At 35.5% G+C, this 23,825-nt stretch overlaps 2 protein-coding genes across 2 annotated transcripts; both read right to left on the bottom strand.

The window, feature by feature from the left end:
* Positions 1–7,448: 7,448 nt before the first annotated feature.
* LOC113355768 (CRS2-associated factor 1, mitochondrial-like) lies at positions 7,449–10,488 on the bottom strand. The gene is made up of 5 exons (XM_026598717.1): positions 9,856–10,488; positions 9,616–9,743; positions 8,283–8,508; positions 8,076–8,203; positions 7,449–7,755 (listed from the first exon to the last, which is right to left on the bottom strand). The coding sequence occupies exons 1-5, from the start codon at positions 10,415–10,417 to the stop codon at positions 7,510–7,512; spliced, it is 1,290 nt and encodes a 429-aa protein (XP_026454502.1). The 5' UTR covers positions 10,418–10,488; the 3' UTR covers positions 7,449–7,509.
* A 10,357-nt stretch (positions 10,489–20,845) lies between these two features.
* LOC113359251 lies at positions 20,846–21,856 on the bottom strand. The gene has a single exon (XM_026602917.1). The coding sequence runs from the start codon at positions 21,854–21,856 to the stop codon at positions 20,846–20,848; it is 1,011 nt and encodes a 336-aa protein (XP_026458702.1).
* Between the last annotated feature and the right edge of the window lie 1,969 nt (positions 21,857–23,825).

The following is a 23,825-nucleotide window of genomic DNA, read 5'->3' as shown; positions in this document are numbered from 1 at the left end:
CAATTCGAGCGATTGAGTCTCTCTAAATCTTGCCGAAAAATCAAACCCTAAATATGATCTTCACTGCAACAATTTTCCCGCCTTTTCAAATTCAAATATAAAAGATGAAGTGCCCTGAATCCAAAAGTCGGGTGCCTTTAACATCTGAGGTGTAAATAGCAAGTAGGTGCCCTTATCAATTTGGTTACCCCTTATCCAAATGAGGGGCGCCTTTAGTAATTTTCTCCATGTGGAAATAACACTACTCCAGGGTTCCTTAAACCATTTCTGGGATGCCTCCAGCACTTTCTCCCACTAACACAAATACCACTTTTGGAACCGACTTCGCCGCAAAAGCTTATTTCTCCAAAGACATCTACAAAGACATAAAAATCCATAATAAATACAAAATCGAGAACTATTAATACATATAATTGAGATCAAAATAGACACATAAATGTGTCTATCAATGTGCTTCCTCACCTTTCAAAAGATTGGGCACCAAGGTGAGCATGCACATTCTGACTCAACTGGGTTGTGTTGCGTTGAGCCTTGTCTTGTTCGTCATGAATGACTAAGACAGAATCATCATTCTTGACCTCTTGCTTGGTTTATTTTCTCTTGTTCCATCTCTTGTTTTTCTTATTTGACTTGTGATGAAGAGTGTCATTATCACAACATTCACTAGTGCAAGAGACTTTAGACAACATGAAGTCTTTCTTTAGTCTTTCAAAAAGACTCTTGTAAACATTGTTATCAATATTTAACAGCTGAGAGTCATTCTTGTGACTAACTTTTGGTCCCTTCTTGGTTATTGAGGACTTCAGGACCCATTTAGAGTTGGGTTTCACAAGAGAAGCTATCTCCTTCATACCATTAGGATGATTGTTCTTTTGAATACTTTGCGAAACAACTTTTATCCAATTTGGAACATCTGATCTTGTCTTAGCATCTACAAAGTCATCTCTCTTTCTATATTCGGGTCTTTTATGAGATAGCCTTGTTGAGTGATAGGCAAAATTTGAACTATCATTATAATAATTCTTTTGCCTAAACTTTGGACAATATCGATCTGAGTTCTTTTGGGTAGCAATTTTAGCCAATTCGTTTGATACAAAAGAAAGTGTATCTTCTATCTTACGAATCTTGCATCCCCATCCCACATGCCCTTTATTACCACAATAACAACAATGCTTAGTAACATACGAAGTATGAGTTTTAATGTTACCTTTATGTGGATCCTCTTGCATTGGAGATCGACGAGTTTTCTTCTTATTCTTGTTCTTCTCTTTGTTCAACGTTGTTGCTTTCTTGACATTAGAAGAAGTTCCCTCTTTGATGGATGCTGGTTGAACATAATTCTTAGGCTTGACAGACTTTTATCCCTTACAAGAAATAGAGGCATCTTTGACATCAGTGGGAGTTTCTGGTTCAGAGGGATTTGTATCTTTGACAAATTTTACCTCTTTGATAATATTTGAAGTATTTATTCCCTTATAGCCCAATCCTCGTGTATCACGATGATTTCTACTTGCTTCTAACATTGAGGTTAAATTGTTTGAGCTAACATTTAACTTTTTAAGGTCCAAATTTTCATCTTCCAACGTATTGATTTTATCAAGAGAACTAGCTAGATCAGCCTCAAGGCGTTTTTATCGTGAGAGATATTCGCCTTCTTTTTCTTCAAAGCTCTTTCGTTGAGAGTTAATCCTTGCATCATAATCAGCAAGTTTTTCTTCCAACAATTGTACTTTTTCAAGAGCGGCATCGCGATCTTTCTCTAAAAGTTCTGCTCGAGAAAGACTGGCACTTGCTTTGTCCTCAAGATTCTGTATATGTTGAGAATCTTTTTTCTTAGCTTTCTCAAGGAAATTGTTAAGCCTTTCTTTCAGAGAACGAAACTCTTATGAAGCTTCCCTTTTTAGAGAATCAAATTTAGACTTTGAGGAGGCAAGATCAATAACAAGTTGATCATTCTTAGCTTTCAGACAATTTATATTGTCTAGAAGCTTTCCTTCTCTTTCTAATGCATGAATTAATTCACTTGAACATGAGAGAAAATTTTCGCTTAATTATTTTGGATGAAATGTTTCTATATTCGATGAATCAATGTTTTTCTCATCATCAAGAAGAGATTTTTTGGTATCTGAATCATTGATTGCAAATATATGACTTAACTTAATCTCGTCTTGAGAACATTCAGACTTATTCTCAGAAGAGCAACTAGAACTTGACGAGGAAGCCCCTTTTAAACATTTATTAAAATCAAAACTTCCAACATCTTGCGATACTTTACTGAGTCTTTCTTTAGTTTTCGCTCTCACTTAGCTCTACTTTGACTCATGTCTTATAGGTTTGGATCGCACCAAACACAAATTGTGATATCTTTTCGTGTTTGCCTGCTCTGATACCAATTGAAAATACGAGGGTACCCAAATACACCACAATTTTTTATTTATCCACTTATAAGTCCTCCACCGAAATTGATTGTCTATGGATAGCTTCAAGACAATAAAACGAATCGGTTCACACATTGTATGATCGTCTATGGATACGATATCGAGACAATACGACAACAAGATAACTTGCGTGATAGATTATGGATACTAGATCGAGATAATATAACAACGAAGTATGCTACTTGATAATAGGTTCGGACTTAACCAAGCTCTATAGGATCACTATCAAGTATATTCGGAATTAACGTTTGTGAACTTTACTTCTAATTATAATAAAACAATTATAATTGCAGAAATAGAAAAGGAAAAGACACAACAAGAAAAATTCTAAAGAAAAGTTATAGCCAACAATCAAAATAAGAGAAAGAACGTACTACAAAAGGAAATAATGCTAAGATATCGGCGGCCACCGAACAAAAAGATCAACTGAGATTAGTGAGATAGATGAAACAAAATAAGATGTGCCTAAAAGTGTCCATGCCCTTCGAGAGTATGTTGAGAAGATCATATGGATATATTTGGTAACTCAATCAAGGTGATAATCGTGTTTGGGTTACCATAATGTATCCCTATGATCCTCTCGACTCCATACCCTCTATTGGCATCCGGTGGATACCTTTGGGCATCTTCATCTGTTTCCCCTATCTCATAGTAATCTTCAAATGATCCTTTTGTTGGAGAGTAATCGATTCAGTGCGGATAAAAACTTTCTCATTTTCTCACTTGAAAAAGAATATGAAGTGTTATTTGTTTTTATCATCAATAACTTTGGATTTTTTCTTCTACCAAAAAAAAAATATGCTTAGTCAAAATAAGTTATTTAAACTATAATTATAATATTTTTCGGGTTTCATAATTCAGACTATCGATCTTTACTTAATTTATTTATTTATTTGCATCAATTTTTTACTCCCTCCATTCTTATTATATAAGCGGATTTTGTAAAATTCGTAGTCCCATTAGATAGGCGGAGTTCTAGTTTCAAGTTTCATATACCCCTATTTATGATGCTTGGTTATCATACAATTTACTTTAATGTGAGGTGGATATTTATAGATCTATTAATATGCAATATTTGTATTGGGATACGAGGTAAATTAGAAAAATACTAGAAAATTTATGAAAACCAAATCTACCTTGTTCTACGAGATTTTTGCTTTTACGCTTATATAACATGGACTAGAGAGTATTTATTTATCATAAAGTGTATTGAAATATTTAATGTATGTAAGCTCAATATGATGCAAGACAATAATACCACCTTAACCTGTCAGTAAACCCTGATTTTAGCCAATAATGGTCTGTGGCGATACTAGAGTCTTCCATACAATTAAAATAAACAAGTACATACCAGATTATATCTGGTGAAATTTTAATTCCATATATAATTTTTTTTCCAGTTTCCTCCACCGCCTCGGTTCATAACCTGTTTATTTTTTAATTTTCCGAACACTTGATAGTTATTATTGGTAGATATTTATATAGGGATCAACAAGTTAGTTTTTTGACGATCACAATTATCATTTAGTTGACACAATTTTTTAATAATAAATTGAGGTTTCACAAAATAATTCCCATAAATACTAGCTAAACGCATGGTGCATCCCATATATACACATTCTTCGTTTCTCATGATGCATCAAATATCCTTGATAAAGGTCTTGATTTCCAACGGAAACCCAACCAACATTTCTAATGTTGCACCGGATAACTTCCGTTAAAGTGATCAACCAAGTAGTTTGCGTGAGAAATATGACATTTACTCTTTGGCATGGCCATATTCAGTTTCCTCCACCGTCTCACTTTCTAATTTGTTTATCATTAAATTCTCCGAACATCTAATTATTCTTTTTGCTACTTGAAGACATGTCATGAGTTCTTCATAGTTATTGGTAGACATTTATATAGGATTAATATGTTCGTTTGTTGACACTCACATGCAAATAATACACTTATCATTTAGTTGAAATTTGTGTGATAAACTAAGGTTTCACAAAATAATACCCATATACTACCCAAACGCATGAGTCACGTCACCCTCATCTTTGAAACGATGTCCAAGCACAACAAGCAAAATATTTTTGAGGTTTGACATGTTTTGTGGCTTGGGAACATGCGATTTAAGCTGTAATAGATACTGAGTTTTGAGTTATACACGATAGGAACTTTGGTGCAATGGTGGGTCGTTTGACTCCATATAAGAAAGTCTGATTTACCTCGGTTTCAAAAAAAAAAAAAAAGAGGATAAGCACATGTACAATTCATTGTGTAAAAGGAAACCTCACGAGGAAAAGTTCCTGGCATTGAGTCATACAAAAAGGTTCAAAGCTTTCTGTTGGAAACAAAACAGAATATTCACGGAAAAATAAATCTCAAATAGCTGAGTCGCGGACTAGGTCGCTATTTTTAAGGTGTTTCGTGACTCTGCCTCTTGAATGTGTGCTAGCAGTCGATTCTTTTCGAAAACCTATGGGATAAAACAACTGATACTCTCTTGTTCGATTTCTCTGGACTATGAGAAATCGAACTAACAAATACTCTCTCTAACACTTGCTCAGAATTCAAAATAGATGAAAAAAAAATATCTTCATTTTCTGCAGAAACTTTTCTTTTATAACTCAAAAGAAATCAAAACGATTTTAATGAAAAATCAATTTCGCAATAAGTGCCCACTGAAAATCCTCTTCAACAGTCACAAAACGGAAACATTATAATTACCAATAATTAATAGAATTAATTGGGGAATATTAAGTATAAAAACCGTTTTGGAAATCAAGAGTTGAAACAGCAAAAAATAAGTTTATGGATCAGCAGACCTCCCAAGACCCCGCTCTCCCTGATTTAATTAAATAGTATAGATATATAAATATACCTAGTCAAATGCATGGGATGAGACTTGAACCCAAGTTTATAGCCTAGTTAGTAAGTTCGCGAATGATTCGCGAATCATTCGCGAATTTTTCCGTATCACGAATTTTACCGTCTTATTCGCTTACGTTTGCAACTCCGAACCCAAGTTGCGTATTATGTGGCATTCCCGGATTATTCGCGAATCGTTCACGAATTTTACGTATCCCGAATGATACGTCCGCTTAATTCGCCATAAATTCTTTAGCTTTTACTTTTCAAAGACTCCACTTTTTGGGCTTTACTGCCTCCCGAACATACACGACCGAATATTAGACGTGTTGTAATTTTTATGAAACAAAAACGACTGAAGAGATTTGAAGGTGAAGGTGAGAGAGATCTCAAACTCACTAACCAAGCATCTAAACCACCATACGACGTCCTCTTGGATAACTAATGTTGTATATATTATTAATATCATCATATTGAGTTTATTTTTTCCTTAAATAACTCACAAATATGCATAAAAATTGGTCTATGACCTTATAAATACAAATTATTTGTTATATATAGATACCGAATTTTCAGAGCCGAACTCACATTTATAAATCGAATTATACACGTACGTATGTCGTTCCGAATTAATAACGGATCACGTCCCGTTGACCGAATTTTGGACGAATCTAGATTTTACAAAACCGTATAATACTCGTACGTTTGCCGTTCCGTACGTTTACCGAATCCCGAATTGCTAACTAGGGTCTATAGTGTGGAAGCCCAAAAATAATACCACCACACTATTTCTCTAAGTTTGATATAATATTACAAAACTATGTTTCTAAATATTTATATCTCCCAACACTTTCCCTGCTAGAAGTTGTGTAAGATCATGCAAATTCTACACTAATAATAATAGTAACTGCTGCAAACTTCCAGTATGGTTTGTGTAGTTCATGAATCATGCAAATTTCTGATTGCTTCATAATTTTCTTCCAACAAAATTTTCAAAGAAAACATAACATTTCTGTGTTTGTTTTGGCCCATTTCCAATTTGACTCTGGGCTTGGACAACACACATAAACTAGTCCCTTTCAGTCAGGCACTAAAAAGTAAGAACACTTGTTAATGGTGGTTCGCGAGAAATATATTTGATGACAACAAGGAAACCTAATTGATTCCGTTTGGCCGGAGAAATCAAGTATTATACGTAGTATAATGTTTTCTTGGCCGGGATTCAAAGGTTTGCTCGTTTAGCTCTTCCACTGTAAATTACTTGACCCATTTTCTTGGAGGACCAAAGGAAACGTACGTTTGGCCAATGTTAGATTCACTAGAAGCAGGCGTTAATGACAAATTTCGCTTTGTTCGTTATTTAAACAATGTGTAATCTGTCATCACTGCACCATTAGGCTGGTTTTTCACTTAAATGATGAGCTTTCATATCTATTAATGACCAGTTTTGGGATAGGTACCTGGACCAAAAGGTTGACCATCCAAAACTTACAATAGCTCATTTTTCATAAGGTACTATAGGCATGTCACTCACCTTAAATGACACCCCATGAATCTGATGATTTCCCTGTCATGTGCATGGAAATGAGACTTCTTTCTCATGAATACTTCAGCTTTGCCTTTATCTGGCATGGATTAAGGATGTTCATATGGACGACGCCGGAGATTCTTTATCTTTTGTGGACTTAATGATCATGCATTATGCACCACCGACCACAAGATTTTTCATCAGTATTTCATTCTCTAATCAGTTCAACATTTGCTCAATAAATCGAACTTGGAAGACCAACATAACACGCACCATATATAAACAAGCAAACACGAGTTAGAGGCTGTAGAGCGCAATAACGTGACATAGCCACGATTGGAATATGGAGAAGTACCTATCCATATGCGTAAGGGGCGAAGAAATCTGTATCACCTACCTGCTCTGTCTTTTATTAGAGAATCTCTTTATATACTTTTACTGAAACGTAATTCTAACATGGTATGTTATGTGGGCACTTGGTCCCGGTTTCCTCCTATTCCCTCTTAATTTGGAGAGACTACCTACTCTACTCTCTCTGGTCTCCGAGTCCGCTGTCAAAAGTAGCCATGCCAACAAACTATACAACTGATCTATTCTCCAATAGAGATATCACCCAGAATATAGTCTGCCACCGAAAAATAATTTGGATTATATTAAAACTGAATTCAGTTCCGTACACAATATTTATCTAGTAGGTGGTGCAAACAATTTGCTATCAGAAGACAACAATTCATCCTCAGAGCTGGAGCTTTCGTAATCATTACTAGAACTACCATCTTCTTCCACAGTGTGACTTGATCCGCCAACAAGGTCATCAAATGAATTATCATCGTTGACAAATTGCCCAGGCTCTGGTGCTCTGTAATTCCTCCCCCTCCATATCACAATCTGCTCTTTTTTAAAAGTAACAAGGATACAAGGAACTAGGTCCTGCAAGAAAGAATAAAAACCTGTGTACATAAATTCTTGTCCACTTATTAGCTTGTTTAACTTAAGTCTCTAAACCTATTTCTAAACATTAGCTCAAGGAAAAGAGCTAAACGAAGCCCAACACAACAACTTGGGTGGCGCTATGAAGCCTGGTCCTGCCGTCCCAGGCAAAACCCGGACTTTGCCGATTAGGTGGAGCTTTAATCAAGGTTATAAGCAGTATAACAGAGAATAATAGGAACAAACTAGCAAGAAGACCATTTCTTTTTGTTATAGTCTAAAATTTCACAAGAATCAATGGTTCCAAATTGAAAACTTACCCTGAGTTTGTAGCCCATCTTCTTGTAGTCACTCTTGTTGAGACCCTTGCAATCAATACGAACCATCTCCTCGGTAAGAAAAGCATCTCGAACCATGGGTACAAGATTACCATAATAACCATTCTTCTCTGGGATATCTCATTAAGTTAGTGACCAGATAAATGTGTAAATTTGTTTTAAGAGATACCGAGTCTGTGAAAACATTACCAAGTTTTGCAAGAGCAGGAACTGATAGGCCCCTCTTTCTCATTTCTTTGGTTTCGTCGATGGTTAAACCGTCAATTGTACTTCTTATCAACCTTGGATAAATAGGCTCGTGGGGCCTCCACAACATTACTGGAATCACAGGCCTTTCCTTGGGTTTATAATGCCTGCCTCTATATAACACCAGAAGACCACCATGTTTATATATAATCTTACCACTTGTCTTATCCTGAAATGTTGACATACACATGAGAAATTTATTGAAAATACCTCTCTAAGACATCAAATCACAAATACTAGTGACCAAATATAATTCATCGTAAAACTTTTGTTCAACTTCAAACTGGAGAAATTCATGGTATTTCACTGAACCTGCATATCGTTACCTCCCAGTTGAGTATAATTTAATTGTGACTAGTATGCAGCTTGTCCTGATTTGGTTAACAAATGAGATAGATGAAATTGTCACTCACAATACTAGATCATTTCAATGTAAACAAAGAGAGTACTATATGGCAACATAATTTGATTTATGCACATGTAACTCATACGTTTTATCTGTATTCAATTTTGACTAACATTTTCCTATAACTCGATTTCATCATATCTTGCATAAGCTGATAGAGAAAAAGAAATAAAATGTAACCATGAAGGTGTTCCTTCTACACCAGCTGAAAATGTCTTATTTAGCCAACAACTCAAGGCTGGTTGGTCCAATTTTCATTTTGCTTTTCCCAAGTCCCTATAATTCTATTTCCTATTTTTGTATAGATTTGATAATCTGGGAAGTGGTTCAAAATAATAACTAACCTATTTCCAATGTCTAATGGGCATATGAAAAGATTTCACTCTAAACCCATCATCATCAGGAGGTGGTAATCACAATTACAGTTTTCTTTTCTTTTTACAGTTTTCTTTTTCTTTTGTCAATACCCACAATTATCGTTCTTTAGTAACACCCTACACTAGTAAAGGGGCATAAGAACCATCGTAGAATACGTCGAGTATGTTGCACACGTTTTTGGTATCAACAATAGGAACACCTAAACACCCTATCCTTACAGCCTCACAAGTCTTCCAATTGTTACGGATATCATTAAGCATGGTGTCATGGCAACTATATTTTGCCGATTTTTAGTGTTTTGCATCTATATTCTAACAAAGTTTATTAGATGTACACAATAGACCAATCTGATCAGCATCCTGAATGGAACCGAGCAATCACGGATTCAGAACAACAATTGAAGAAATATAAAAACACCATACCAAATAAAGTGGGATAAGGGACCATTTTTCTATTCATTTACTTGGTAAATGCAGCATATGAGAACAGTACCTCGAGTTGGTTCCACACGTTTTTCATATCGACGGTAGGAACACCTAAACACCTTATCCTTACAGCCTCGCAAGTCTTCCAATTATTATGAATATCATTAAGGATGTTGTGAGTAAATCCATCTCTTCCTGCACACCAATAAAACATGTGAGTAAAACCATCTCTTCCTGCACAACAATGAAACAGTAAGCAATGACAAAAACAAACTGCGAAATTGCACAAAAATGCAACAAAACTTACCCAAATTAATTTGACGTTTAGTCCTAACCCTCTGACATTTATCAACTAAAATCTTCCTCTCAGCATCACTTAATGGTTCTCCAAGTATATCATCTCTCAATTTCTTTCTCTTCTCTTCCAAATTGACCGCCTCTTCATTTCCATCATCAACAGATTTAACAATTGGATCAATAACAGGTGCACAAACACCAGTCCATACTCGATCGATTCTCGATGGACCAAAAGGGGAATACTTGGGTTCTCTTAGACCAATTGGTCTAACATCTGGACTGCTTTCAGTGTAGCTGAACCTGAAATCAAATGGTAAATCTGAATGTAAGGGTTTGAAATCAGTGGTATCAAGTGTTGATGGTGGTTTATATAAGGGTTTTTGTCTCTTCGGTTTGGGGTTATCATAGACATCGGGGTTTATAGAATTAGGTTTTACTGAGAGATGTTCTGGAGGACTGAAATCGTATTCTTTCAATTTAGAAAATGAAATTGAAGATGAGGAGAATAATTTAGGGTATAGAGAATGTAATTTAGGGTTTTGAAATTGGCGGGAAATTCGGTGAAGGATCATGTGGATAAACTGTTGTTGTTCTTCATCTGAGAGAGAGAAGAGGAGGCAAGACTAAGGAACTAAAGGTGAGGGCTAGTTTCAACTTTCATTCAGTTTTACTGGGCGTAGCACCCCTTTACCCCGAGTTAGGGGTGTCAACGGGTCCGGGTCCTCCCGGGTATCACTAGATCCGGACCCGGACCCTATTTATAAAGGTCGGGTCCGGTTCCTAACGGTTCCGGGTCCGGTTTCTAAAGTTGTGGACCCAGAACCGGACCCGTTTAAATACCCGGGTACCCGTCGGTTTCGAGTACCCATTGGGTCTAAAGAAAATTATTTAAAAAATCTCAAAAACTTAATATATTTCTCTTTTTAGCTTGGATTTAAGTAATTTGTATAAAAAAATATTATTATTTCTTATGAATGTACTAAATAAAGATTAAATGTAAGAGAAAAAATTTAAATGAGTAAAATATCAAAGCTAAAACTAGAAAAAATACTTATAATTTTGCTAAAAACATGAATAAAAGAATGAATAAACGGGTACCCGATACCCGCGGGTACCCAATGGGTATTACCCGTTTGGACCCGTTTAAATTCGGGTCCAATCGGATAATTACCCGCCGGGTCCTAAGTAGCTAATGGGTCCAACTTTAGGACCCGGAACCGGACCCTAATATACCGGATCCGGGCAATGGGTACCCATTGACAGCCCTACCCCGAATCATTTGTATGTCCTCTTTTCTCTCAATCCAGATGTCAGAACCAAAATGTTTTTACTTACAGTGGTTCTATATGAACCGAGCTCCTAAACTACACAAAAACTACCCTTCACATAGGGCGGGCTCCGTCCATTTGAGATTTGCAGGGGACCACTTTTAGGCTCCACCAACCGAAAATATGTGAGGGATAGTTTCTACGTTGTCTGTTTTGGCGGTTCATTTAGCTTTTTTGTTTGTTTTATTTAACAAAAAGTTCACTATTTCAAACTTTTGAATAGAGGGAGGATCCATGGATACTCTTAGATGGACACTATCAATATGATTTGCGTCATTTTCTCCTTAGAACTAAAACGACAATGACTTTCAATCTAATATTTAGATGATATGTTTATCTCATAGGATTTTACATTCCTACCAAAAATGGGCACAATTCGAGATGCATAACACCACCATCCACCCCTTTGAATGTCAGCCGTTACGGTTGAAATTAAGATCGACAGATGGTAAGGTTTGGTAACTCGGATTGTGCTCATTTTTGGTATGAGTGTAGAAACTTATAAAGGGAACGTATCATCCAAATATTAGATTCAAATTCATTATCGTTTTGGTTTTGCGGAGAAATTGGGGCATATCATGTACGATAGTGTCCATCTAAGAGTGTCCATGGATCCTCCCTCTTTGCAAATCATTCTAAAATTGTATTCATAAACTAATAACTTCTGACTTTTTTACTTCAAAAAGTAACTTCTGAAGTGATATCCAAATAGGCTATTAATACGCCCCTCAACTTAAGCGGTAACTGATAGAGGATTAACTTATTTCATAAATCCACATGACGAGCAGGCCTAAGACTCTTGGTGAATATCAGACATCTGGTCTTTCGTATTAATAAACCGAACATCAAGTAGGCGGCATGTGACCCTTCATCGAACAAAATGCTAATTAACATCGATGTAACTATGAGATATGTAGTTCTTAGATCGTCATAACTAAGGGAGGTTACATATGCAGAGACCTAATTCATACAAAACAGATTGAATCCAAATAAGGTTTGCATTAATAGTAGCAAACACTCTATATTTAGCTTCAGTTATGAAACGTGATACGTAGGTTGTTCGCGAGCACTCCAAGAGATTAAATTATCACCCAAGTATATACAATAATCACTAGTAGATCGACAAAAACTCAGGAAAACTATCGACATCACTAAATGAATTCAAACATAAAAGTATAATCGAAATAGTACTTCACTTGAGATTTTGATCTTCCCTCAAGAATAAAGTATAATCATAAGTTCCTTTAAGGTATCACGAGATACACTTAACAACATCCCAATGATCCTCTTTCGGATCATGCATAAATTGGAAACTCGATTAATATCAAAGGATATGCCGGGTCGAGTAGATCTAAATATTGGAGCGTCCAAACAATATTTGTATAAAGAGTTGGATCAACAAATTTAGAACCTTCACACCTGGATAAAAAAAAGAAAAAAAAAACTTAGATCAAGAGGAGTCGAAATGGGTTTGGCACCATCTATCTTAGCTCGTAAGAGAAGTTCCATGATATACTTTTGTTTCGGTAGAACTATACCCGAAGAAGAATGATGAACTTCAATATCCAAAAAATAAGATAAATCACGAAGATCAACGATTGAGAAATCCTTATATAGATCGCTTATAAGTTGTTGAATCAAAGAGGTAGAAGAGCCGGTGAAAATATGTTGTTTAGATAGACAAATATATAAGTAATGTTGTTGTTGTGCCCATTCTATGAACAAAGAGGTGTTAGCTTTGGAACTTATAAAACCGAGATGAAGAAAATGAGCACGATGATGATGATACCATGCTTGAGGGGCATGTTTTAATCCATGATCAAGGGGAGCAGAAAACATATATGTGGTGCTTGGACCTGCAAAAGGAAAATGATTTTCGAAAAACTTAACATGTAGAGAAATAGATCCTTTTAGTTGGAATATGCCAACACATATAACATTTATTTGACGAGTGTTATCTAAGGAATATTCTGTATTTGGGTTAAATAGCTTTTAATATGTCGACAAACTACATAAAAATAGTTGATGGAGAACGACTAAGAAGATAATATGAAAAGATGTGGGTACAAATATGGTGTGAAAATGCAATATGACGATGACAATATTTAGTAAGTTTATTTTGTTCTGCAACGTGAGGCATGAAAATCTGTAATAAACACCCTCCAAATCAAGATACGAAGTGAGCTTTCTAAACTCGCTGCCATTTTCAGATTGAAAATGTATCTCATGCACTTTTTACATGGCGCATATCACTAGCATGAGATTAAGCTTCATCTCAAGCCTATGTTGCGTATTTAGGGAATTTTTGTGTAGGAAAAAAGTCGTACCACAATGGTGCATCACGCAAGTTAGAGGTTGGTAAAGTGCGACATTGCACCATCATGGTGCATCATCCAGTGGGTGGATGGCTAAGAGAAATATCACACCATTATGGTGCGTTACGCGAGTTATATTGGCCAAAAGCCATATTGCACTATCATGGTGTATCACGTCAGTCGTGGATGGCCGAGAGCAATGTTGCACCATCATGGTGTTTAATGCCAATATGAGGCTGGCCATGGTGCAATATGTAAATTGGCCTACAGGCCAATACTGAAAACACACCATCATGGAGCATTATTCAAGCGGCAAGGAAAAAATCATGAATAGCGAAGTAAGCATGCCAAAGTGATCCCCAAATTTTAGTTTTAGAAATGACAGCAAGACATATATAGGGAGGGGTAGTTGGTTGAAGGTGCATATAGCGGAGATGCGCCTTAATTAAGCTTCATAACTTAGCCAGTAAAGCTTATAGGATGTGAAAGCATCATTATGGTGCGTGGCTTAGTCAAGAGAGTTGTTTGATGTTTAGGCATTATCGTTGTAATGTTGCGAGCTAAGACTTCACCACCATGATGTAACACGAAGGAAAGGTTAATGATGCACATCCTTGCGCATCATTTGGAAATAATCCTTTGGCCTATACGAACTAGGAAATTACGGTCAGTGCATTTGATCCACGGAGGAGGGTATATATATATAAACATCCGCAATGATTTGCAACATTGATGGTATATGCACCTTGTCGTTCATTGATAAGCACGTAAGTGCTATATTTTATACCATATTTATATTAGCTAGGACTCGATATTTTGGCTAATAACACTATTTTAGTGGTTTGTAGAAAGTTCAAGTGAATTCGATCATCCGTAAGAATAAACAGCTATTTGAAGAGTTACGATGACATTTGTGTTTTATGACATCAAAGGAGTTAGAGCTTGATCAATTAATCATGGGTGGCATGTAACTCCCTTATGTTTGTCTGCCCCCACTAAACAATATCACTGACAAAAGAGATGTTCCTGCTGAAGTGGAGCGTGATTATAATGGGATGTGTTATGTTTGTGTCGTATGGTTTTATGTAGGCTCGAAATGAAGTGGGGACGTGGTTTACTTTGTTACCACGTACTAGTAGCTAGGTTTTTCTATTTTACATAAGTAAATTAGAGATCTTCGTGATTGAATACAAATAAATCACCTACGACGATTCCCAGAACCTTAAAACTTTCAATTTGTGATTGGTTACGTTTTTATTATTTTATTTACATTGTTCCATAAACTTCTAAAATACTGAATTTGATTAGTTAGTTTTCGGTATTAGTTAGTGGTAGTATTTCACACTCCTCGTGGGAACGACTTGTAATTTCCATTGTTCTACTAGTTATATATTGTGCACTTAAAGTATATTCATTGTAGGTTTTGGAGCCTACCATCCATATCATCTAATAGAAATGTAATTGTGACATTATGGTAACTCATATGATTTGGCTCGTCAAGGCGATGCAAGAGATAATTGTTGATACACTTGATGAGGTAAGTTGCAAGCCATTCCTTGGATACTCATACTGCCGATCAAGTTGCTCGACGTAGGCATGCAACATTGGGCATGGTAAGGAAAGTAAACTAATTTCGGCATGCAGGTTATTGGAGCATACATAAGCCACTTGCATCACAAGGATGATGAAATGCAAGTATGGCATGAGCCTGACCGATGCATCCTTGATCCGAGTAAGATCAGTGCGTGCTTTTAGCAATGCCGAAGCTAAGAAGGAAGTTAGAAATATGCTTTAAATGACATATCCACCAGTCCAAGGAAGGATTTATGCCTCGTCAAAGACTCGAAAGCCAGCGATGCATGCAAGAATTCATCTTAGCCTTTATGGATTTGCACCCTTCGCAGAACAATCGTAAGTTGGAATGTTGTGGAATTTAAGTTTAAGGAATCATGCTTGTGGAACATTCTTTCAAAAGCAAATGGACGTACATTTACTTGTCAAGAAGAGAAGATTTACATCCCGATGATTAGACTTAGAGTGGCGCATCAGGTGGCGCATCAGGTAGCTTCGGCCTGTACATCCCGATGATTAGACTTAGACAGGCGTAATTTTATGATCCGTCATAGAGTTTTTTTTTTTCTTGTCCAAAAGATTTTTAATTTTGGTTTTAAAAACTAAGAAATTAGATACAACATCTGATTTTCGGGTTAATTGAAAGATCCATACAAAGCGACTAAAAACATCCATAATCAACATAGAATAGCGAAATAGATAACGAGAAAGATGAGGATAAGGACCCCCAGGATCATCAACAAGGGAGAATGATGTTCACTTAAGCTTGAAGAGAATGGTATCGCAGTACTTTTATAACGCCATGGAATAAACAACAACTTGTATAAAAGATAACTGACTAGTTAGTTCACAATCAAATCAAAGAAAATTGATAAAACAAGAATGCCACATCAACAATCTAGTAGAAATAACTAAAACACAAAAATCTTTAATTGCATGCTTCACAGTTTGAAGCATATGATATCCTAATATTTGGTGTCGTGTACAAGATATGATTCAATATTGAAAACTAACCAAGATGATGAAGAAGAATATGTTGGTTTTGGATCATTTTTAATTTGTCCATAGAGCACCACTTTTGTTCTGTCGATCCTTCAAAAGAAAGAAAGAAGAATGAAATTCGAAGTAAACATTATTATCAACACAAAATTTATAGAATGATATTAAGTTGGCTTTAATTTTAGGAACATGATAAAGAAGGTGTAAATGAAAATAACGCCAACCAAAGTTTAACGTAGCCTTACAAATATTAGAAATTGATAAAGAATCACCATTATACTTTACCTTGATCAGGGCCATCATATGGATTATGAATATGTAAATCTTGCACGTCACCAGTAACATGATGTGAATCCATGGATTTTGTTGTATGAATCATAGAGAAACTACATATGCCGAAGTTAGATTAGGTCAAGGATATTTTTGGTGATTGGGGAACCAAGGCGTGCAGTTGGGATCATAATCGTGCCAACACTTTAAAAAAAATGTGATTACGAACACCACATAGTTGACAAAATCCTTAGTATTTACTTGAGTTATTAAGATGAGGAGATTGACATTTTCACCATCCACGACCGAGTTTATTATTAGGACATCGGTGGTTATTAGGACGGGTAAAGGTAGAATTTGTAACGCGGTAAGCATAAGGAGGGTAAGGTTCAGAAAAGGTGGAAGCAACATGGACAACGGTAGAAATAGGAAGAATAACATTTTATTAAGTAAAACACATATCATAAGCAAGAAGGTGAAATTTAAAATCCTCAAAAGATATGATCGTTTGCGAAAACATATCCATGGAATCATAAGAGCTTTAATGACCTTAGAGAATTATTTGTTTAGGTTCAGACTTAAAACTTTTGTTATATGCCGCAAGTTGATCAGTCTATTTTTTTGGATGAAGATGATACTCTTTCATTGTGCGGTTACCTTTAAATTGGAGTTTCATCAATCGAGTTTCAGACATTGAGGCATATAAAGCATCTCAAACTTTCTTACAAGTCTCAAGAACAATAACTACAAGTAAAACATAATCAAGCATTATAGAAAACAACCATCCAATGATAATTGCGTCTTCCTCGATCCATTTATTATGAGCTGGATTATCATTGTTATCAGGTGGTTATTATGGAGGGAAAGGATGATCGATAAACCTCTTAAGAAGATAACCGCGAGGAAGAGGGGTGGATTGTGTTCTCCAAATAAGATAATTAGAATTTGTAAGCTTGGCAGAAACTATGTGAGTTATTATTGTAAGAGGAGAAAAGAAGAAGAAAAATTCAGTTCGTTCACTGGGGATCGAAATCGGTGATAATATATTGATTATTGAATATTTTGATTGTTTCTCTGCACACAATTCGTGTTCATAATCATTTTATATATATACATAACAAGAAAGACTTTGTAATTATTTATTTTTAACTCAACTAATTTAGTGAAAAGAAAACATGTCCGATACTTAAAAAAAGGATTGTTTGTTATTCACGTAATATTGATTTCCTTAATTCCTCACATCTAGTTGAGTGATAGTTTTCCTGTTTGTTTCCTGTTTTGTTGTTTTTTAGCCTGGTTATTTTTCCATCGATAACAATCCACAAAAATAAAATAAATAAATTAATAAAAGGTTTCTTTGTATTAATAAGACAATAATAGCTTAGAAAATCGTTTCATTTCTTCAATTAATTTTTGTTATATATATTTTACCCACATGTGTATGTGTGATGTCACATATATTACATTTATTTTACATACACCTAGCTGTATACATATTTGTAGGAGATGAAAGATCCAATTAATAGAATGAATGCAATAAATGATATAAATGATGCACAGAAGAACAATGCATAATTCTTGCGTTCGTTTTCTCAACCACACACACACAGAGGACTTAATGATTTGTGATACGTTCAACTCCGGTACTGAAATCAGAAGGATGATCATCAGTTGTCCTTTGTGATCGTGCATTATCCCGCGATACCAATTTTCCTTTGTCTGAGGATGGTTTGTAATCGTTACGGAAACTTACCCAATACATATTTCTAACCGAAAAGTTGATCCACTATATACCAATTACATATCTATCATAAGGACAATATGGTGCATAAAGTTTACACAAGAAACCAAAAGCATCCCTTCTCATGGGAGACAAATAATAATTAGAATAACTGTTCGAAGCATATATAATCAACCTCTTGTTATGCTGCCGCTGAGAAAATCATCCCGTAGATGCAGAAGTATTATTCGAAGATGAAACAAGAAATAAAAAGACAAGAGAAGAATCATATGCAGAAACTTCATTTTTTGATAAAAGAAAAATAAGAGAGCTATCAGTACAATTGAGAATGATACCTTACCGGTAACGGAAAATGGGTTATTTGTCCAAATATTTTTAAAACATGGTTCAAATGAACGAGTAAAAATTATTATGGGTGAAATGGACACCAAAAAATAGCAAGGATGAAACTGGATTTATCCTGACTTAAACTTAAAAAATAACAAGGATGAAACCGGATCCATCCTGATGTAAATTAAAAATAAGAAAAAGTATTTAAAAATGGGTAGGATGAAACAGTTTACATCCTGGCTATTTTTACATTTTTATCCATTTAAACAGTATCAAAACCTAAATGTTCTTTTCACCCAGGAATTGTTGATTTTGGTCTTTTTAACCAATTTTGTGTACCGGTAAATGGGGACCAAAAATGTTCTTGCTAAATTTTGAACTACAGAAATACAAGAGCTACTACGTTGGAATTCTAGGTCATTGTGTTTACAAGGGAAAACAACGAAAAAGAAGAATCATATGGAGAAACTTCATTTTTTGATGAAAGAAAAACAAAAGATAAATTATAGAGGAGATGAAGCTACCAATTTAGGAAAACTATATTGTTACACTCAAAGTTTTCATCCCTTGGCTTTGTCGTGGTAAAAAGTTCTCAATTGCTTTGCATGATAGTATAATGTAGTAGTTGGATTAACATTGAACTATCGAAAAATGGTTGTTTCATTATGGTGATATCTCTCCTCTGTGTTTGTTTCTTTTGTGCGTTTCAAGTGCAAATGAGATGTGGATGCAAAAGGGACACAAATGTGAATAAAATCTCCCCTAAAACCCAATGGCAACCGGTGTACTAGTAGTGTAACACCCCTTTTTTGGAGTCCGAATTCTAGCCCGAATCCAATGCCCAAAACTGGAGATTTTATGTCAATATCATAGCCGAAACCCGGCTACTAAGCCCAAGCTCACTACATAAATTATTTTGGATAGTTTAATTTATGTTTATGTTGACATTTCTATCGCAGCGGAAACTTAGAAAATTGTTTAGGAAAATCTAATCGTTGGTTTAACCTAATTTTAAAACCACCAGAAACAAAACACATAACACCATTCAGTTTTTAGGATTCAATTAATAATCAAGGATTTTAACACCAAATTGTAAAACTGAAGACATATCAAGTTAAACTCCTAGAAATTTACCGGCTTCGTACGAGTTCCAAAATTTATGATCATTATATGGATAAAATCAATACTGTAAATAATTTTATATATAATTTTTTCTAGGATTTTTAAATGAAAATGAGTTGCCTAAGGTCACAGTCAAACACTTAGTTGACCAGCACTTCAGAAAATCAAAACTATGATATTCTGTTTTATAAAAATTCTATAAACTCACACACAACTCCAAACTGAATGAAGATTATCATTTAGAAATATAAAAGATAAATATACATTTTTCACAGGAAACTTTAAGGTCTTAAAATCAAGGGATCATAGTTTTAACTTAAAGAAGAAAACGGGAAGGCTCATGTTCATGGCTCTACTGGTAATAGGGAAATATCTCTTTTGCTCAAAGGTGCTCAAATACAGTCATTTGTAATGCTATTTTGAGGTTGCTATTCATGTCTGCGAGAGGTGTTTTTCCTAGTAGCTACTAAGCCATGAGTTGGGAAAATAATCACAAGGGACTCAAGTTCTTCAACTGTTTTGAAGGTGGAGCCTCAACCAATCTACAACTCTTTGTCTTCGAGCTGCGTTGACCTTGACATAATGTGACAACTCTGGGGTAAATGGCACGAATGATAGTTTCCCCTGGTTACCAGGGGTTGTAGCCTACATGCTAATAAATATTGCTTAATATGATGAGATACTTACGTATCTAAACCCAATCATAGCTGCGCATTCCTGGTTTCACGGAGTAAGTAAAATTTTTCGTATATACTTGAGATAGTGACAAGCTATCTTCCCAACGAAAATTATTGCTTTCACCTTCGGCCGTGATAACAATCTTCCCCTAGACTTATACAAGGTACCACTAGCATGACGCCCATAAGCCTATATCTGGTATTCTAAAGGTATGGGCTCTGGTTCCCATAAACCGGCCCACATGCCTTGTATCTAGTGCTTTTTCAGTTTCATGTATAATTTTTTTTTTCCAGTTTCCTCCACGCTTCCGTTGATAACCTGTTTATTTTTAAATTTTCCAAACATCTAATTATCCCTTTTAACACTTTAACACATTAGAGTTCTTGATAGTTATTATTGGTAGATATGTATATAGGGATTAACAAGTTAGTTTTTTTGACGCCCACAATTATCATTTAGTTGACACAATTTTTTAATGATAAATTGAGGTTTCACAAAATGATGCCCATAAATACTGTTAGATATTTGATTGAATTTATGATGATGATTAAGAAGGATTTTGATCATGAAGGAGTGGGAAACTAATAGTTTCTACTCCCTCTATTTTCTTTGATTTCTTTCTTCATAATAAATTCAATTAAATATCTAACAATTGGTATCAGAGCTAGGCCCGTATGAGAGTGGAATGAGAAGTAGACCCAAAGGGTTGCCCGTCCACCCGTACAGAGGTCCACGTTGTAGTGGTTTAATCTCCGCCCTACACATTTTGCAATTGCGACATTGTGGTTTTCCTTTGTTCCAACAATTCTTCTCCAAGTGACCATTCTTCTTGCAAAAATTGCATCTTGGTACTTGAGACGAATCACTCTTTGTATAGTTGTTGGAATTAGCTCCTCCTTTCTTCCATTTTCCTTTTCCTTTGAAGTTTGATGTTGATTCACCCTTGTACTCATTTTTCTTTGTTGCTGAATTTTTTGAACCCAAGATGAATTTTGATTGAAAAGCACTCTCACCTGACTTTTCAGAGTGTCTTAACAACCTTTGCTCATACATCTTCAAGGAAGCCCATAACTTTTGTGACTTTAATGTTGAGAAATCTTTAGTCTCTTCCATAACCATCACAATGTGTTCGAATTTTTCCGGCAAGCACATCAATATCTTCTCACAAATTCTTCTTTCCTCCATCTTCTCACTACACATCATCATATTATTAACAATTTCAACAACTCTTGAAGAAAATTCATTCAAGCATTCATTCTCATTCATCTTAAGATGCTCAAAATCCCTTCTATAAGAATGTAATTTTAACTCTCTTACCTTCTTATTACCACCATATTCCTTTTGAAGAATATCCCAAGCTTCTTTAGCTTTAGGAAAATGAATTACTCTTGGTAGAATAGTGTCTCCATCTCCTTGTTGGATGTACATGGATGCTTTAGCATTCTTCTTCCTACTCTCCTTAAGTAAATTCTTTTGGTCTTGATCTAGAGTTGATGTATCTTCAATTTCATCATACCCACTTTCTACAATCTCCCACACATCTTGTGACATGAACAAGATCTTCATTTTGATGGCCCAAAAATCATAATTTTCTCCATGGGAAAGAGGTATTGATGGTAGTTGAATGTATAAACTTGAATTACTACTACTTTCCATTGATTTGGTTGATGATTGATTGAAGAAATTGGGTTTTTCTTTTTTTGGATCTAGTTTTGAGAATTTTAAATGTTGCTTTGGGTCTGCTTCTCATTCCACTCTCATACGGGCCTAGCTCTGATACCATGTTAGAAGTGTGTGGGCTTCCAACTCAAAATCAATTGGTTTTTAATATTCATGTCATATTTCAGTATGCAATGTCCTTGTTGCCCGCTATTGGCATCAATGTGCACAATTATTTCTCCTATTGATGTATCTATAATGGGATTTATGATACTATTGCCAAAATGGTAATCATATATGCCATGTAAATCCCATATCGATCATTTTTTGTTTCTTTGAGTAATGGAAAAAATTCGTTCGACCCATAGCATATTAGTCGTGGCTTCGTACCTGATGGTTTAGGTAGTTCATGAATCAAAGCAAACTTCGAATTGCTTCGCAATTTTCTTCCAACAAATTCTTATGTAATTTGAATGACAAATATAAAAAAAAAACATAACATCTCCGTATTTGTTGTGGCCCATTTCCATTTTGACTATGGGCTTGGACAAGACACATAAACTAGTCTCTTTCATCCACTAAAAAGTAAGAACAATTGTTAATGGCGGTGTAGGAGAAACATATTTGATAACAAGGAAACCTAATTGATTCCGTTTGGTCGGAGAAATCAATAATTATATGTAGCATAATGTTATCTTTGCCGGTATACTTTACTAAGGCTAGAAGAGTATATTTTTATTTCCTTTATATCAAGTTGAATTCTCATGTTGACACACCATATGATAGCCATTGGATGAAAAGGTTAAAAATCTTTTTGTTAAAATTACGCGTCCCAGGATCCTGACCATAGAGGAGTACTAGTTTATCTCGGCCTTTCTTGACTTTCTTCTTGTATTAGGGTTTTTTAACTCATTCTGCCTATATAAAGATAATATAAGGTTATAGCCTCTCGCATCTTAAATCATCCGATTTACATACAAGTATTTTATGTCAACCATATCATACGTTCTGTCATCATGAAAATCGTGTTTTCAATGGGAGTTTGTATCATGTTGTTGATCTGATCTAAACAAAGTTATATGCATCAATCAAAATAAGCAAAGGAACATACTACAGAAGAAAATAGTGTTGAGTTGTTTGCAGCCACCAAACGAAAATGAGATAGAAGAAACAGAAGAAGATGTGCCGAGTATGTAGTGAGAAGATTGTAGGGATATGTTAGGTAACCCAACCCGCCGTTTATCCGGTGGGTTTCCATAACATATTCCTATTATCTTCTCAACTTCATACTCACAATTGGTATCCGGTGGGCATCTTCATCTGATACCTCTGTCTCATACTTCTCAGCCGATCTTTTTGTTGGAGAGTATCCGGTTCCGTGCAAGACACAAACATGAGAGGGGTTTGGAGAAAAGTCTAGACTGTGTAGAGCCAAATTCTAGGTGAAAAATGAAACTAACATTCGAGCCTGCTGGCACAGTAATAATGGCAATGGGGGATGAGTTGAAAATAGTCTTGCATTTGAATTCTTCTTCCATCCACACTTTGGGAATGAGGGGGAGTCATTAAAACGTGCGTGGACAGCAAATTCTTAACACATTTTAGACACTTTGAGACCAACTGAACAGTATACATATACAGTACATACATGGAGAGATGGATAGGGAGAAGTACCTATCCATATGCGCAAGAAGAAACTGAGTCCACACCCACCCTTGCCCCACCGTCCTGCATTGATGAAACTCTTAACGGCTACCTTACCTGCAACGCAACCCCTCTCCTTTAATGTCATCTTTTCCAATATGCACCCGTCATTTTTCGATTATTTTGGGACTTCGAAAGAAATTATAAAGCACATAAAAAAAGTTATCGGATAGCAAGTAGTAGTTCCTTCCTTGCCATCATATTTGGACGAAAACAGTATAAAAACTACATTGTGAGCTGAAAGTGCAGTTAAGAATATGCT

Source organism: Papaver somniferum, chromosome 3, assembly GCF_003573695.1.
Source record: "Papaver somniferum cultivar HN1 chromosome 3, ASM357369v1, whole genome shotgun sequence".
Taxonomy (NCBI): Eukaryota; Viridiplantae; Streptophyta; class Magnoliopsida; order Ranunculales; family Papaveraceae; genus Papaver; species Papaver somniferum.
This window is presented reverse-complemented; position numbering and strand designations above follow the sequence as displayed.